Source organism: Procambarus clarkii, chromosome 6 (assembly GCF_040958095.1).
Source record: "Procambarus clarkii isolate CNS0578487 chromosome 6, FALCON_Pclarkii_2.0, whole genome shotgun sequence".
Taxonomy (NCBI): domain Eukaryota; kingdom Metazoa; phylum Arthropoda; class Malacostraca; order Decapoda; family Cambaridae; genus Procambarus; species Procambarus clarkii.
In genome coordinates, this window is record NC_091155.1 from 28980465 (window position 1) to 28996036 (window position 15572).

The 15572-nt window shown below is 42.4% G+C and overlaps 1 protein-coding gene across 3 annotated transcripts in view; it reads left to right on the forward strand.

Annotated features, from left to right (window-relative positions):
* The window catches only part of LOC123753983 (uncharacterized), a 40925-nt gene extending 25634 nt beyond the window's left edge, over positions 1-15291 (forward strand). For 2 of the 3 annotated variants that reach the window (XM_045736041.2, XM_045736042.2), the window contains 5 exons: positions 238-415; positions 4830-5075; positions 8128-8321; positions 8591-8707; positions 13936-14210. In XM_045736041.2, coding sequence (XP_045591997.2) covers positions 238-415; positions 4830-5075; positions 8128-8321; positions 8591-8707; positions 13936-14071 — 871 coding nt within the window. In that variant the 3' untranslated portion in view covers positions 14072-14210. Of the gene's footprint in view, positions 1-237; positions 416-4829; positions 5076-8127; positions 8322-8590; positions 8708-13935 lie in introns of all 3 variants that reach the window. The other variant, XM_045736040.2, reaches the window with a different exon arrangement.
* The last annotated feature ends 281 nt before the right edge of the window (positions 15292-15572 follow it).

The window sequence follows — 15572 nt, forward strand, 5'->3', positions numbered from 1 at the left end:
CTAGGCTTTGCTTGTTAGTGCACTTTGTGTAGTTCACTCGAATATGTGTTGGACTACTTTGGTGAACCATCTATGCAGGTTTTGTGGTGAGCAGTGTGTAATTATGAAGCCATTAGAAAAACTGCTTTATTAATACTTTTGCATTAATATATAATTAGATTTAACATAAGCAAAATTCATTGAAAGTAAGTACCAATATTTGTTTATTTAATGAGGTTGGTGGACATTGTATTACAGGTGGCCGGAGGCTGGGGTGAGCAACGTGTACAGTGGTGTGGTGGGAGGTGTGGACGGTGGGGCAGGTGGGGTGGTTGTTGCCCATTGGTCCAGTAGTGCTGCTCTCACACCATTAGTATTTGCTTGGCCACCTATACTTGTGGCTGCTGGACTTTCATGGAATCACAACACACACTGGGTTAGTTGCTGAACATCTATATTAACAATGTTTATCTCATAGTTGATTGGCACAGCGAAATCTTTTCCCAAATGTTTCATTTCTTTGATTTCTTATTTTTTGTGTCTAGCTTAATAAAAGTATCTTAATTAAAAAATAAAAATTACTCAACGTTTTATATTAATTATATTCTGTTTACCTGTACTGTATTTTAAAAAAGTAAGTTTTGATTGCTTCAGTGTCCATTTTGAGGAAAATGGTAACAGAGATGAAAGGGAAGGGCAAAATTTAAATGGAAACCATTAGTACTGTAATTATAAAATGTGGATGTTCAGGAAAATAGTATTTGGGCATATATAAAATTTGCTTCATCTTGTGTACCTGCTTACATTAAAAATTTGGTATAAATTAGTATTTGGTAGGCCATTAAGAAGTATTGCAGTGTGACTGATCCAGAAATATGATACTTATTGGACTCGAGAACTCTTGCAATACTTTCCTTGCAGTACTGTATGTCTACATTAAGTCACTACAGGTATAGTGACTTAATGTGTAAGCCCCTTTTAAAGGCTTCATGGTCTATGTGTGACCAGCAAACTGCTCATCTTTGCTCTAATAATTTCTTTCATCACTATTTTGAAAATGTTATGACCTGCCTTTTTGTTTAGGGAAGGGGGTCTATGTCACCCTCTTTTGTATCTATTGACATAATATTTGCAATTTTACATTAATGAACATGCATTTCTTCTTGGAACGTGTGTGAAAATATTTCCTAGTAGATCACTAGATTCTTCTGCAAATTTGCTCAAAATTCTGGGTAGTATTACATCTTGTCCTATTCCTTTAACCCTTTAACTGTGCAATGTGCCTGCAGGCCCACATCTGGGGTGCGCTACGCACCTCCGGGTACAGTATTTGTATTTTTCACGTTCCATTCAAAACTCCCGCGGCTACATGGGGTTCACATTAGCTTCCTCAGGGCTCTTGTAAACAGAAGTTATCTTTAAAAAAAATCGTGGTCCACATTCCCGGGTGTGAGAGCCTCAGTAGTGAATGAGTAACCAAGGCCGGCGCACGCAACATGAATTCACAGTACTGCTGTTCAGCTTGTAACCACAACATTTCCCAATAATGTCAAAATATATATATATAACTTGTTTTATTTAGCCTTGATAGTATTACAGAAGAGCCTGAGTGTGATGATGACTGGGTACAATGTTCAAATATTAGTGATTCAATGCTCTTCACGATGTTCACAGCGCCACAGCACCACAGCATTATTTCGTCCATCTAGGAATCTTCAAACGACTTCTTAGGTTCCTTTACAAAATAAACTTGTGGTCAATTATGTATTTACAGGATTTAGTGACCAGTATTGTGGTGATAATAAGCACAGTGCATAGTATTGTGGGAGGAGTAATTGTAGTGAGGGAGCGAGGGAGAGAATCGAGGTAGCCTCACTGTGTGGCAGCCACTCTTGTTTTGCTCATCATACTAGCTTAGTGGTTCACTATGGTGAACACATTTGTACATGGGTATATACAATGTGTGTATGTAATGTAGTAACAGCAACAGGAGTATGTTGGGAGGAGCTATTTTGGTGAGGGAGGTGACATAATCGTAGCATTGTCTGCTGGCTGCTGTGTGATTTCTCATGCAGTGTATGGTGGCCACTGTAAAGTTTGGACACAATGCCAGCTTACTTGCATAGTTATGGTGAATAAAACATGTAGATAGGTATACAGGCGATGATTCACAATAACGTGGCTAAAGTATGTTGACCAGACCACACACTAGAAGGTGAAGGGACGACGACGTTTCGGTCCGTCCTGGACCATTCTCAAGTTGATTAGATAGGTATACATAACATGTGTAAATAGTGTAATACAAACAATAACAGTAAGGTGGGAGGAGCAATGTTGGCGAGTAAGATGTTGGCGGAGTGAGGGAGAGACTGGATGTTGGAGGAGTGAGGGTGTGGCAGCTGACACTCGCGGAGTTCTGAGTGTGTTCATGGTGAATGTATATAGTGTGTGATAGTGTATAGTGTGTAAATAGACTGTATATATACATAAATTAGCATAATACAATGGAAATATGTACCGAATATGTGTACACATGTCATGCACGTAACACAGTGTCTTCGGACAGTACGGATGTTCTACTGCCATAATATAGTGTATGTGTTCATTATACATAGGATTGGCATGTAAAAGCATATAAAATGTATTTGGAACTGTGCGCAGAAAATGAACAAAAAATATATTCACGGCAACTCGCGCATCTTGCCCCGAGCGCCCTACCGGCCCCGGGGGCGTATGCCATGGGCGACCAGTGAATGATGACGTCACTCACGAACTTATGGACCTCATAGCAGCTAAAGTACTTACAATTTCGACTTTCTGTTACTATACCCTTACTCAGGGAAGGGTTTTTAACACTTTAAAAACAGAAAAAAAAAATTCTAGAGATTTTATTTCCTGCACACTGGGGGGGTGTCATATTTGGAGGCCGTGCAGTTAAGGGGTTAAATATAATGTAAATTGAATTAATCTGTTCTACACTCCCAAATGTATTAACTTCAAAATACATTTCATACATAATGCACACACATTTTGTACTAGAGTACATACTGTACAAGTTATAACTGATCTTTATTGATGACTCTTGTTGGTGTATGGAAGATGGTGAGGAGGGGGGGAGGAGGAGAGGTGTTAGTGTTTGGAAGGGAAGTCCCCTTCCATTATAACATTAGGCAGTGATGACTTTTCTTGGGTACTCTCTCTCCTACGTTTTGCAGGCATACCACTAGGACCTAGTTGTGGCTCACTGCTTGCTTGTCTTACTAAGAATCTGTCTACAGACACTTGTTTTTCCCTACATTTTAACACTTGTCTGTAGTGAAACATCACATTATCATTAAAAAGGTTAATGCAATGGCCTGCTACAGCTTTATCTGGGTGAGTTTTTTCAACAAAACTTTGCAGTTCTTCCCATACTTCACACATTTTCTTAATGAGGAAGGAACATCCTCTACTGCCTCTACTCACAACTATTTTCTTAGGCTGAACCTTACCACTGACTTTCTTGGGACCCATGGCATGATATATAACACAGTAATTACTTTTATATTCAAAAACCCAAATAGCAGAAAAACAATGAAATTCTATACAGTACAAAGAATTCAAGCGCAATCGTTACTAAGTGGGAATCATTGGTAAAGTAAAGTGCGGTCACCCGTGCCACCAGGAACCACGCACTCGGTCAACCTTTATGTGTATCAACAAAAGTTGCAAGGCGAGGCAAAGTTCGTAACCCGCTTCAAATTTTCTGCAGAAATTGAGTTCGTAACCCAAAAAATTTGTAAAGAGGGGCATTTGCTACCTAAGGTTCCAATGTATCAATAAAAATATAAATAAAATAAAATACATTGATTGCATGTACAGTACTAACAACATGGTGCAAGGCTGACCTTGGATTGGTGTTACCTGATTATTACTTTCAATAGGGCTGTTTTTAATGGTTCCAAATGGTGCATAAGATGTTGACTGTTATATATAACATGTGTATATGGCATAATGATAGCAAATACAGTATGTTCTATTGTCCAATGAATATAATAGAATGTGCATATTAGTGACGCAAATATTTTAATGTGTACGGATGTATCGGCACAATTTATTATACTGTACATATATATATTTCTCAAATTACACACCATTGCATGATTTAACTGCAAAAAACTAGTGAAAAAACAAGTCGGTGGCACTGAAATAAATTGGTATAAATATATTCACTGCTATTCCTGCTACCCGCCTAGCCCAGGTGACCTCGACAGGGCGTCTCGTCCATCAGTGAGTATGAATTAGTGACATCATTGCAATTTTCTTCTCTCAAGCACATCCAAAGCAAGCTACATGCAATTTTTTTGTTAAGTTGCCTGTGATCAAGGAATGCATTTTAATATTAGAAAGAAAAATAATTTTTTAATTTATTTTTTTTGTGTACCATGGATTTATCACATGTAACAGGTGCCCACTGCTAGGGTTAAATCATTATTTCAAGCTATACTCTGAATAACACCTATACATTACCATAGAGAAACAGCACTGAGTGAAGTGAAGCCATTGGGCACTTTCCAAATTCAATCAATGGCAGCCTCTTTCAATTTTGAGTTTAAAGAAAAAACTAAAATTTTGCCAGGTCGATGTCCCAGTTTTCTCTTACACCAACATAAGATTTTGTTGCATTTTATCTGTAGAATGCATCATATTTTTCTCATAGTGTTCTTGGCAGAATACTATGAGAAAAGTCTAAAAAAATCCCACCACAAAAGACACTGTGATGGGGTATGAAAGAGTTGACTGTTGCTACACGTATTTGGAAGACTTTAAGTTATAACTGTATGTACTAAAAAAATTTTCCTCCACTGCAGGATTATGTACATTCTTCAGTAGGAGCTCTGGTAGACACCCATTTGGTCCGGGTTCCTGGATGTGGTTTTGGGGCAGCTTTAGTGGAGTTAGGACGTTGTGAAACATGGGTAACTCGCATGGCTAGAGGTCAACCAGCACTGGACGTAGCAGATTTACCATCCTCTTCTCCTGGTTCTGCACTATACCAGCTCCTGGCAGATCCTGATGCTCTGTTACTAGATAATCTCTCAACAGAAGTGTTCTCTGTAAGTATATTTTGGAATATTGTAATAAAAGCCATGTAAACGAATGTTTAGTTTGCTTTCTACATAGGTTTATTTATTGGATGTATAGAAGTGAAGGGCACTTTATTTTAATAAGAATAATCTAATATAGAACAGTATAGTCTAATCTACAGTCTAATCAATAATTACTCCTGCCATTACTGGTGAAATCGCTACCCTACGATAAGCAGATTTTTTAATTTATTATGCGCACAGTTCTAAATGTCTATGATGGTTCACTATCCCAATCTATCTGCATACTGCTTGACACTAAGAACTAACTCAAAGTACAGGTTAAGAGGAAAAGAATTGGAGGGATTGGGTCAATCTGGGTGTTCTACCCAAAATTAAATTGTTCATATTTACACAGTCATATTTCTGATCTATCACATTAAATTCTTCCTAAAGTAAGGATCTTCAATAGGTAAGAAATTTGAATAAACCAAATGAGGGTAACTCAACTATGCTGTAGAATGGTGCCTGCGGGGAAACTGAAGGACAAAAGTATGCTGTACAATAGATACAACAGAGGGTGTGCACATTAGAGGTTCTGCAGGGAAAATCCACCCAGGGCAACATTACTGTACTGTCAAGGAATTGCTTTTGCAGAGGCTGCTGTCGCACAGTTTCTGCAGGTTGCATCGTCTAGTTGTTTTCCTCTGTCGGACTTGTTAGTTGTCCTAGGTGGCCATTCTCAGCCTTCTCGGAAGGGTCATGCCAGGGCTCGGGGTGGGCCATTGGTGCCAATTTCTGAGCCGGCACTTCCTTCGGAGCCAGCATCGTCTGTTCGGCGTGATATTCGCTCTGCTCTGGCCCCGCTCTTGAGCGGGGTCTGACAGCTGAGTGGACAAAGTTTTGGATTCGTAGTCCTGAGGTTTCGGGTTTGATCCCCGATGGAGGCAGAAACAAATGGGCAGGTCCTTTCATCCTGATGCCCCTGTTACTTAGCAGTAAATAGGTACCTGGGAGCTAGACAGCTGCTACAGGCTGCTTCCTGGGGGTGTGTAACAAAACGGAGGCCTGGTCGAGGACCAGGCCGTGGGGACGCAAAGCCCCAAAATCATCTTAAGATAACCTGCTCATCGGCTGCCTTCTCGTAAGGGGCATCGGCCCTTTCGCGGGTCGCCCCGTTGACGGGGCGATAAGGGGGAGGCTCGCTTTGTTTGCTCACTCCTGGTCCCACGATTTGTGATGATCGGCTTTTCGGGTCGTCTCCTCTCAACCTGTCTTCTTAAAAATGACGTTGCTTTTCACTGGTATGCACGCTATGGCCAAAAATGGACGTAATTCGAAGTGAAATCAGCTCACGAAAGTGATGTACTGTCCTGTTTTCTGTTTGAGTCCTCTGGCTTACTTGAAATGGTTAGGAGAGGAAACTTTCAATTAACATTTTCATGGCGTTTTGAAACTTTAGGATAATTTCCTGCCCTCCTAACCTACCAGAGGACCCATAACTTACTGTTTTGGAAAAAAAAATCCCAAATTTATTTCCAATTTTGTTTCATTTTCAAATTACGTCCATTTTCAGCCATACGGGTAAACGGCCAAATTCAGACGTAATTTGTAAGAGGACAGGTTGCTCCTCTGACCTGTGGTGGCATTGGGTGGCTCTGCCTCTTTTGGGGGGTTCGGGGCTGACGGGGCAGGCTTCTTCTACTGCGCTCTGTCTGGTCATCTTGGAGTGGGTGCGCTGGGGCGTGGTCGAAACGACCCCGTCCCTCAGGTGGGTTTGTGCCCAGTTGCGGCTCTTCACCGTTAATTTGTGCGCCTCAGTTTCAATGGTGCTCAAATAACTTTGCTTTGGGTTCATCCGGTTTCCATTGTTCCCTGTTCCAGGGCTTGGGTCTCCTAGGTAGTCTGCAGGGTTATTAAGTCTAGCCAGCCTGCGCTCTATTCTCGTGCCCATGATGTTCGTATGTTTGCTGCTTTGGCTGCCGTCTTTGGCTGACATTTGGGCAAGGGGATTTTGAAGATCGAACTGGTTCCTAGTCGCCTGTTATTTGGTCAACATTCCTGGTCCTGCTCGTTCTTGTGTGGCTTTGGGTCGCAGGTTGCAGCCAGTTGTCTTGATTTCGAGCTGAGGAGTGTGTGGCAGCTGCCTCCCAGGTAAGTCCCTCTTTTACCTTTTATCTTAAGTTATGTAGCTCCAGGGAGCTGAAGGGGCTCCTTATAGAAAACCAGCGTGGGATTTAATGAAATACCATTTTCTGGGTTAGCCCCGGAGGCTCCCTGGCTCCCTCCCTCCCTCCAGTCAGCGATTTCATTTTGCTATTGATACTCAGCCTTCGAACTGGGGTTTGAGTAGCTGGAGTGGGGGTCCAGGGGGTCCAGGGCTCCCCCTCCCCCTCCCAAGGAGGGGAGGGCTGCGTGGACAATGCCCCGCAGTGGCGGAGTATGACGTTTGTTTCTATGAAAGTTGGGGGAGTTCTGCCTCCCTGTTCGGTCTTCAGTTGCAATTTTCGTACCAAGTGGGGTTTGTTTTGTTATGCCTTACTTTTTTGGGTGCCTAACCCCAGTTTATGGCAGACAAGGAATACCCCCAACCACAAGGGGGTTTTCCAGAGGCCATTGCTCCCTGTGTCTCTCTGAGGTGGCCAGGTTCTGGCTTGTGGTCCCCGGTAGGCTGAAATCCATTGACTAATGCCCTGGACTAATATATCGCATATCAATCTGATAGCTCCAGGGAACCTTTGGGGCTCACCCAGAAAATGGGGTTTCATTACATTCAATGCTGTTTTTTGTTATGTTTCTTCTTGATGAACATGCAATACTCTTGATCTCTCCAGAACTCCCTAGCATTGATTTTGCAGAGACAGTGTTGAGAAAATGCAGTGATTGTGGGAGATTTGTGCAAATCATTTGCCATAGGGTATCTCCAAGGTTGACTAAGCTTGACTATCCTGTGCATTAAATGCAAGATGCTAGCCATTGAGCAAGTGCATTGCTGACCTAAAGTATGTGATGTACCTCAGGGCACATGAGACAAGCTGGAATTAATATCAATGGTACACTGAAATTTTTTTGTTTAATTCAGAGTGTGATGCGGCATGTGCGTCGTGCAGTACGTGAGGTTGGAAGTGCTGTGCCTGGAACTAATCCTCAAGTAGGCATAGCTAGGGGCTTGTCACCCGGTGTTGGCCGAGCTACAGCTTCTTCCCCGTGGCCGTTGATAACACTGGCAGTACTAGAACTTCATCTGGCTATGGATATGATCCTTGCAGCATGCAGGTAGTCAAATCAGAGAAGGTTCTGCCAGATATTTTATGAACATACTATATTAAAAACATGTGAACAAAATTGAGTTGATGCCTTCCCTCCTAATGAAAGACGAAACTAGGTGATGATAATATATATACTGTACATGCATACATCATTAGTACCCCATTTCCCATTTCTTGTGGGTTGAGAGGCAGTAGCCTTTGTTTATTCATTTGTTACATCATACATAGGAAAAAATAAAGGTGGTTAGATAATTAAGAATCATCTCTGTATTTCAGGTTAGGAAGGTCTTTGGTATCTGTGGGCACCAACCCCCGTAGCAACATCGGTGTGGCTGTTGTTAATCCTGGCGTGGGAAATCTACCTCCAACACTGCGTACAGATCTTGCCAATAAGTAATTTTTTAATTGGTTTATGTTGTATACAAATAATAATATGTGCCTGATAGATGAGCTATGTATTTGATGGTTTACCATTAATTAATAATTTATCTGGTTAAAATTAGGTTGAGTCTTATTGTTATATTTTAATCTCGTTTAGTACTGAATTGCTTTTATATGGGTGTTCCTTTAGCAAGGGGAAATGTGGTTTTGTATATACACAAGAGACTCAAGGCCAAGTGTTGAAATTCACTCACTCACTCTCACACTCGCACTCACTCACTCACTCTTCATACAGTAACGAAAGACTTCAGCTGGTAATTACCAGAGTGTAGTTAAAGGATGAGAGCTATATTCATTGTGTCCTGTCTTCCCAGTACTGTACTGTCATATGATGCTTTGAAAGTACTGATGGTCTTGGCATCCACCACCTCACTTATTCCAACCGTCTACCACTCTGTTTGCAAAAAAGAGAACTTTCTAATGATTTTTCAGCAGCTTTGTTTCCTTAGCTTGAGTCTGTGACCTCTTATTCTTAAAGCTGCAGGTTTCAAGAATTCTTCTTTGTCAGTTATGTTGATTCCTATTACTTTTTTCCCCCTTGAATTACTACCCAGGCCTGTGCCCTGGAGAAGACACTCCAGCATCGCCTTGGCGATGGCTCAACATGGGAAGCGACAGTTACCAGTGATAAGCCTACCACTCAATTGGTGTAGAGTAAGGCACCAGGGGTTACTTCTGTCGGTGGGAGAAATCATTCGATTTCATAGGACAGCTACCGCCCGCCTCAAGCTGGACAGCCCCCAGTCAATAAGGTGCTGTCCTGCCATGGTCTGCCTGCTCCACTAGGTGCATGTGGCTTAGGCCACAATCCAATAAGCAGATCGTCAACCAATACACCAGGCAAAAGAATACAAACACAGAGCCACCCAGCTCTCAAACTGGGCACATGGAATGTAAGGACCATGACACCGGGTCTCTTGGAAGATCTACTGGAAGTGAATGACGCCCGCAAGACAGCTGTGATCAACAGTGAACTACGCAAGCTCCAGATGGACATAGCCGCCCTGCAGGAGACACGTCTGCCCGCAACCAGCAGCACACGGGAGAAGGACTTTACCTTCTTCTGGCAGGGCAAACTACCAGAAGAGGTAAGGGAGCATGGCATTGGCTTTGCCATCAGGAGCAGGTTGTTAGGGTTCACAGTACCGCCCACAGAGGGGTCTGCACGGATCATCAAACTTCAGCTTCATACAGCAGCAGGAACGGTCAGCCTCATCAACGCCTATGCACCAACACTGACCTCCTCTACCGAAGTGAAGGACGACGATGATGACTATGATGACCCTGGCCTGACTCTCAGAGACATACCTCAACAAGAGCCAATCTTCCTCCTGGGAGACTTTAATACAAGATTTGGTTCTGATCACAGTTCTTGGCCTTCCTGCCTAGGCCAGTTTGGATTTGGAATAGATGAATGAGAGTGGGCAGGGCCTCCTGGAGTTCTGCTTTCGTCATGATCTCTGCATCACTAATTCCTTCTTCGACACCAAGCCCCAGCATAAGGTTTCCTGGAGGCACCCCAGGTCTAAGCATTGGCACCAACTTGACCTGGTGCTTGCGGGGCGTAGCAATCTGAGAAGCGTCAAACTGACCCGCAGCTTCCAGAGCGCAGATTGTGACACTGACCACTCTCTCGTCGTTTGCAGAGTAAAGTTCCAACCCCGGAAAATCCACAGAACAAAGAAGGAGGGAAAAACACACATTAACGTAAACAAGACCCGTGACCTTCACAAGGTGGAGGAATTCACTGCTGCGCTGGTAAATGCCCTTCCTGTACCACTCTGCGATAGCGCAAGTAAGAGGTGGTCACATCTTAGGGGCATTATTTTCAACACTGCCATGTCCACCTTCAGTAAGAGGCAAAACAAGTCATCAAATTGGTTTGAGGCCAGTGCAGAGGAACTGTTACCCCTCGTAGAGGAAAAAGAGACGAACTCTGTCATCCTACAAGAACCTGCCCTCAGAAAGGAACCTACAGGCCCGCCATACTGCCAGCAGTAGAGTTCAACAAACTGCGAGGCGCTGTGCTAACGATTACTGGCTCTGACTCTGTTCCAGTATCCAGACTGCGGCCACTGTCGGCAACATAAGAGGCATGTACGAAGGGATCAAACAGGCAACAGGCCCTAAGCAAAACAGGACTGGCTTCTCTGAAGTCAGCCACTGGAGAGATCATTAAAGACTGTGATCTACAGATGAATCACTGGGTGGGACATTACTCCGTACTCTGGAGTAGAGAGAACTTGGTCAGCGTAGAAGCCTTGGATGCAATCGAGTGCCTGCCCATCATGGAAGAACTTGACCTTGAACCGAATGTGGAAGAAATTGAGAAAGCACTGGATTTACTTACCTCAGGGAAGGCCCCAGGAGACGACAGGATTCTGCCTGAAGTTCTCAAGTGCGCTCGTGGAACACTTAAAACTGAGCTTCATGAACTTCTGTGCCAAGTGCTGGAGGGAGGGCTCGGTGCCACAAGACATGAGAGATGCAAACATCATCACTCTCTACAAAAATAAAGGTTACAGAAGCGATGTTAACAACTAACGCGGCATATCCCTCCTCAGTGTCGTCAGCAAACTCTTTGCCAGGGTCGTCTTGGTCAGGCTTCAGATTCTTATTGAAAGAGTGTACCCTGAGTCACAGTGCTTTTTCCGAGCAGAGAGGTCGACCACTGACATAGTGTTCTCCCTGAGACAGCTTCAAGAAAAGTGCAGGGAGCAGAGAAAATCTGTGTACATCACCATTGACCTTACAAAGGCCTTCGACCTTTGTAAGGTCAATAAGGAACAGTAAGGTAAGGAACAGGGACGGAATTTTCAAGATCTTGGCCAAAATTGACTGCCCACCCACCCTACTCAGCATGATACAATCCTTCCACAAGGACATGACGGGAACAGTCGTGTATTACCGCTCAACTTCTGAACCATTCAACATCAACAGTGGTGTTAAACAGGGGTGCGTTCTTGCTCCAACCCTGTTCGGCATCTTCTTCGCGATCCTCATCGACCATGCCTTTGGAACAACCACAGAGGGCATCTATCTCCTGTACAAGATCTGATGGAAAGCTCTATAATCTATCCAGACTCCAAGCAAAGACGAAAGTACAGATGCGAATCCTCAAGGAGTTCCTCTTCGCTGACAATGCAGCGATCACCACACACACACAGCAGAAGGCCTACAGCAGCTTCTCAACGGCTTTGCCTCAGCCTGCTCCGCATTCGACCTGACAATCAGCCTGAAGAAGACTCAGGTGATAGGACAAGACGTCAATGAGCTACCCTGTATAAACATCATAGACTATGTGCTGGAAGCAGTTCACGAGTTTGTGTACCTGGGCTCCACAATCTCAGACACCCTTTCCCTGGACTCTGAGCTCAACAGGCATATTGGGAAGGCCGCAACAACACTTGCCAGGCTCACAAAGCACGTTTGGGAAAATGCCAAATTGACAGTGCACACCAAGGTACAAGTCTACATGGCATGTGTGGTGAGTGAGTACACTTCTCTACAGCTCGGAATCCTGGACCCTGCGCTCTCACCAGGAGAGACGATTCAATACCTTTCACATGCGGAACCTGAGACGCATCCTTGATATCACGTGGAAAGGCCATGTCTCCAACAACACAGTACTCGAGAGAACAGAGTCCCTTCAATGTTCACTCTCCTGAAGCAACCACACATGCGATGGCTGGGACATGTCACATCCATGGAAGATGGCCACCAAACCAAAGGACTATTTGTATGGAGAACTGGCATCAGGAAGGAGACCCACCAGAAGACCTCAACTGCATTTTAAAGACGCCTGCAAACACGACCTCAAGCAGATGAACATCGACATCAACACAACGGCAGCTGCAGACAGATCTGCCTGGAGATGCAGAGTGCAGAAGGGACTCCAGCAATTCAAGGATGAACTGAAGAGGCAGGCAGAGGATAATAGACTTCAGAGGAGGTCTTGACCACTGTCAGACACACCCGCTTCCGTGTTTATCTGCTCTCTCTGCAGTCGGGACTGTCATTCTAGGGTTGGCCTTCACAGCCACAGCAGGCATTGCATCCAACTAGACTACAACAACTAGACACCCAGGGCACAACTCCATAACCCCATGGGATTGACAGGATGCCTAGTACTACTATTACTCTTTTGTACATAGTGATCATATTACCTCTTGTCTTCTAGCTTTGGTATATTTAACACCTTTAACTTTTCCTCATAGCTCTTATTTTTCAGTTCAGAAGCCATTTAGTTGCATAGTCTTTGCATTATTTCCAGCTTTGTGGTCCTCAAGTGACATTTTTCAATCCAGGACCATCCCTAGATCTCTTTCTTTATGAGAGCTCTTTAAAGCCTTTTCGCTTAATTTGTATGTTGTAAGGTATAAATGTGACACTAACAAATAACCATCATATTCAAAGGTTGCACCACACTCCTTGCTGTATTTCTTCTTCATACAGTGGGCTTGCTCAGTAACTGTGTATAATTACCTAAGTGTCATTACAGGATGAGAACTATGCTCGCTGTGTTCCATCTTCCATATAATCTTTGGCATATGACATTTTAAATCTGTTGATAATTTTGGCTCCAGCACTTAAGGTGTTTCAAGTGTCTGCTGCTCACTCTGCAAAAGAGAGCTTGTATATTTTGGGGGCACCATTGTTTCCTTAGCTTGACTTTATGTTGACCAGACCACACACTAGAAGGTGAAGGGACGACGATGTTTCGGTCCGTCCTGGACCATTCTCAAGTCGATCCCATCGACTTGAGAATGGTCCAGGATGGACCGAAACGTCGTTGTCCCTTCACCTTCTAGTGTGTGGTCTGGTCAACATACTTTAGCCACGTTACTGTGACTCATCACCTGCATATTGACTTTATGGCCTCTTGCTCTTAGAGTTGCAGTTTTCAAAACTACCTCCTCATCAATTTTGTTGATTTCTATCAATGTTTTGTTTGTGATGATCAAATTGCCAAGTTTTTCCATCTTCCAACTTTGTCATATTTAATGCCTCTCCTCACAGCACACATCTTTTAGATCCAATAGCCATTTTGTATTGGCTTTATACCCTCTCTAGTTTATTGATGTGCTTCTTGAGATACAGACGCAACACAACTGTTGCATGTTCCAATTTTGTAGGATAAATTTTTATACATTTTTGAATGGCAATTTTGTTTTCATCAGAGTTTTGGCACTACGCGAGGTGTACAGCTCTGTTTGGATGCAAGGGCAACAGGCTGCAGGGCTACAGTCATCATTGCTGGTGCTGACGTCTTTACTGGCACGTCTTCTTCCTGACCACTCTCTACAACCTTCGTAAAACATCGCCACCACCGTCACTCTGTTTGCATAGATCATTTCTTCAGTGATAAATATCTCTGTTAATGAAAATATTTTTATTTTTTTAAATTCATCCAATACCATTGGCAGAATCCATCTCTGTTGTTGAAGAGTTTTAAAAAAGTTTTTGGAAGTTTATGATAATGCATCATGTAGAAACGAGATACTATACTTAATACCTTGACTGTAAAACCAAAAACAATAATATTTTGACAGTTACTTGAAAGTTCCTTCCCTTGAGAACATGCAAGTGTTCATCTACTTCAGAGTTTAACTTGACACTTTTTGTATACAATTTTTGTATTTACAAGACTTTTAATTATATAAATATGTAGTGTCCATGGAAGGTTAATACAGTGAAAGCTTGTGATATCCAGTTCAAGAATTCAGTCAAGTGTAAAGCCTACAAGAGCAATGAATGATCCCATACTTTCAGGTTAAGGCATTTATGGATTTTATTTACAAATCATAATTGATATATAGTACAGCAATACTTTGTTACTATGCACAATGGTAGTAGGACAAGTGGCTGAAGAGCGAGTTGTCAAGTGATGTGATGTGTTTGCTGGTAAGCACTTAGCAAATTATCATTTAAATTAATCATAAGTCATTTGAATTTAGCTGTTAAAAATCTAAATTATTTTAAAATATTTTTACAAAATGAAGTGCAGTACTGTACTGAAATTACCTGAGCAAAATGTACTCACACATGTACTCTGCTTCCTTAATGCATATTACAGCATTTGTTTATGGCTACATTCAAGTATTTCTTAATAGTATTATTATTTTGATAAGTGATTTAATTCTGAAATATTTTTTTTGTATAATGTATGTGTTGGGAGCCTGTAATACTTATTCCTTTTGTGGTTTCCTTTAAAAGTAGTTTTGGTGTATGTTATTTTGTGGTTTTATCGATGTTGGCTATTTCATGATCATGATATAGTGTGCCTCCTTCCTTCTCCTGGAAATTGCCTAAGGTAGAGACTGGTACAAAGTTCCAGAACAGTAACCATGTTTACATCCTTTGTTTCACACACTTTTTTGTATTATTATTGTATGTGCCTTTGCTCGTTGATTAAAACAAATTAGTGAACATACAGTACTGCTTGGTATGATAGCTTCTTTATAATAAGCTCTATTTCCAGGTCAAGGTTACAGCCTAGCAATTGTAAAGTTCAATAAAATTCATTTTTAAGTTCACTCAGTTTTTACTATTAATGCTGATTGTTCTACATGCCTGCACACTTGTGACCTTTAACTCTCGAGTATGAATTTGAAACCTAACGTGCAGTTAATCAGAACTCTAGATATCGAGAATGATGATGTAGCAATGTTGAGCACATGAAGCCAATTAGACTTCCTGGTGTTTTCCCTAGCTAATTGCAGTGTTTGTGTATACACGAGACCCCTTCAAAATTTGGATCTTATTGTTACAGACTTGATCTGGATTAACGTGAAATCCAGATTTAAACAAAAATTAC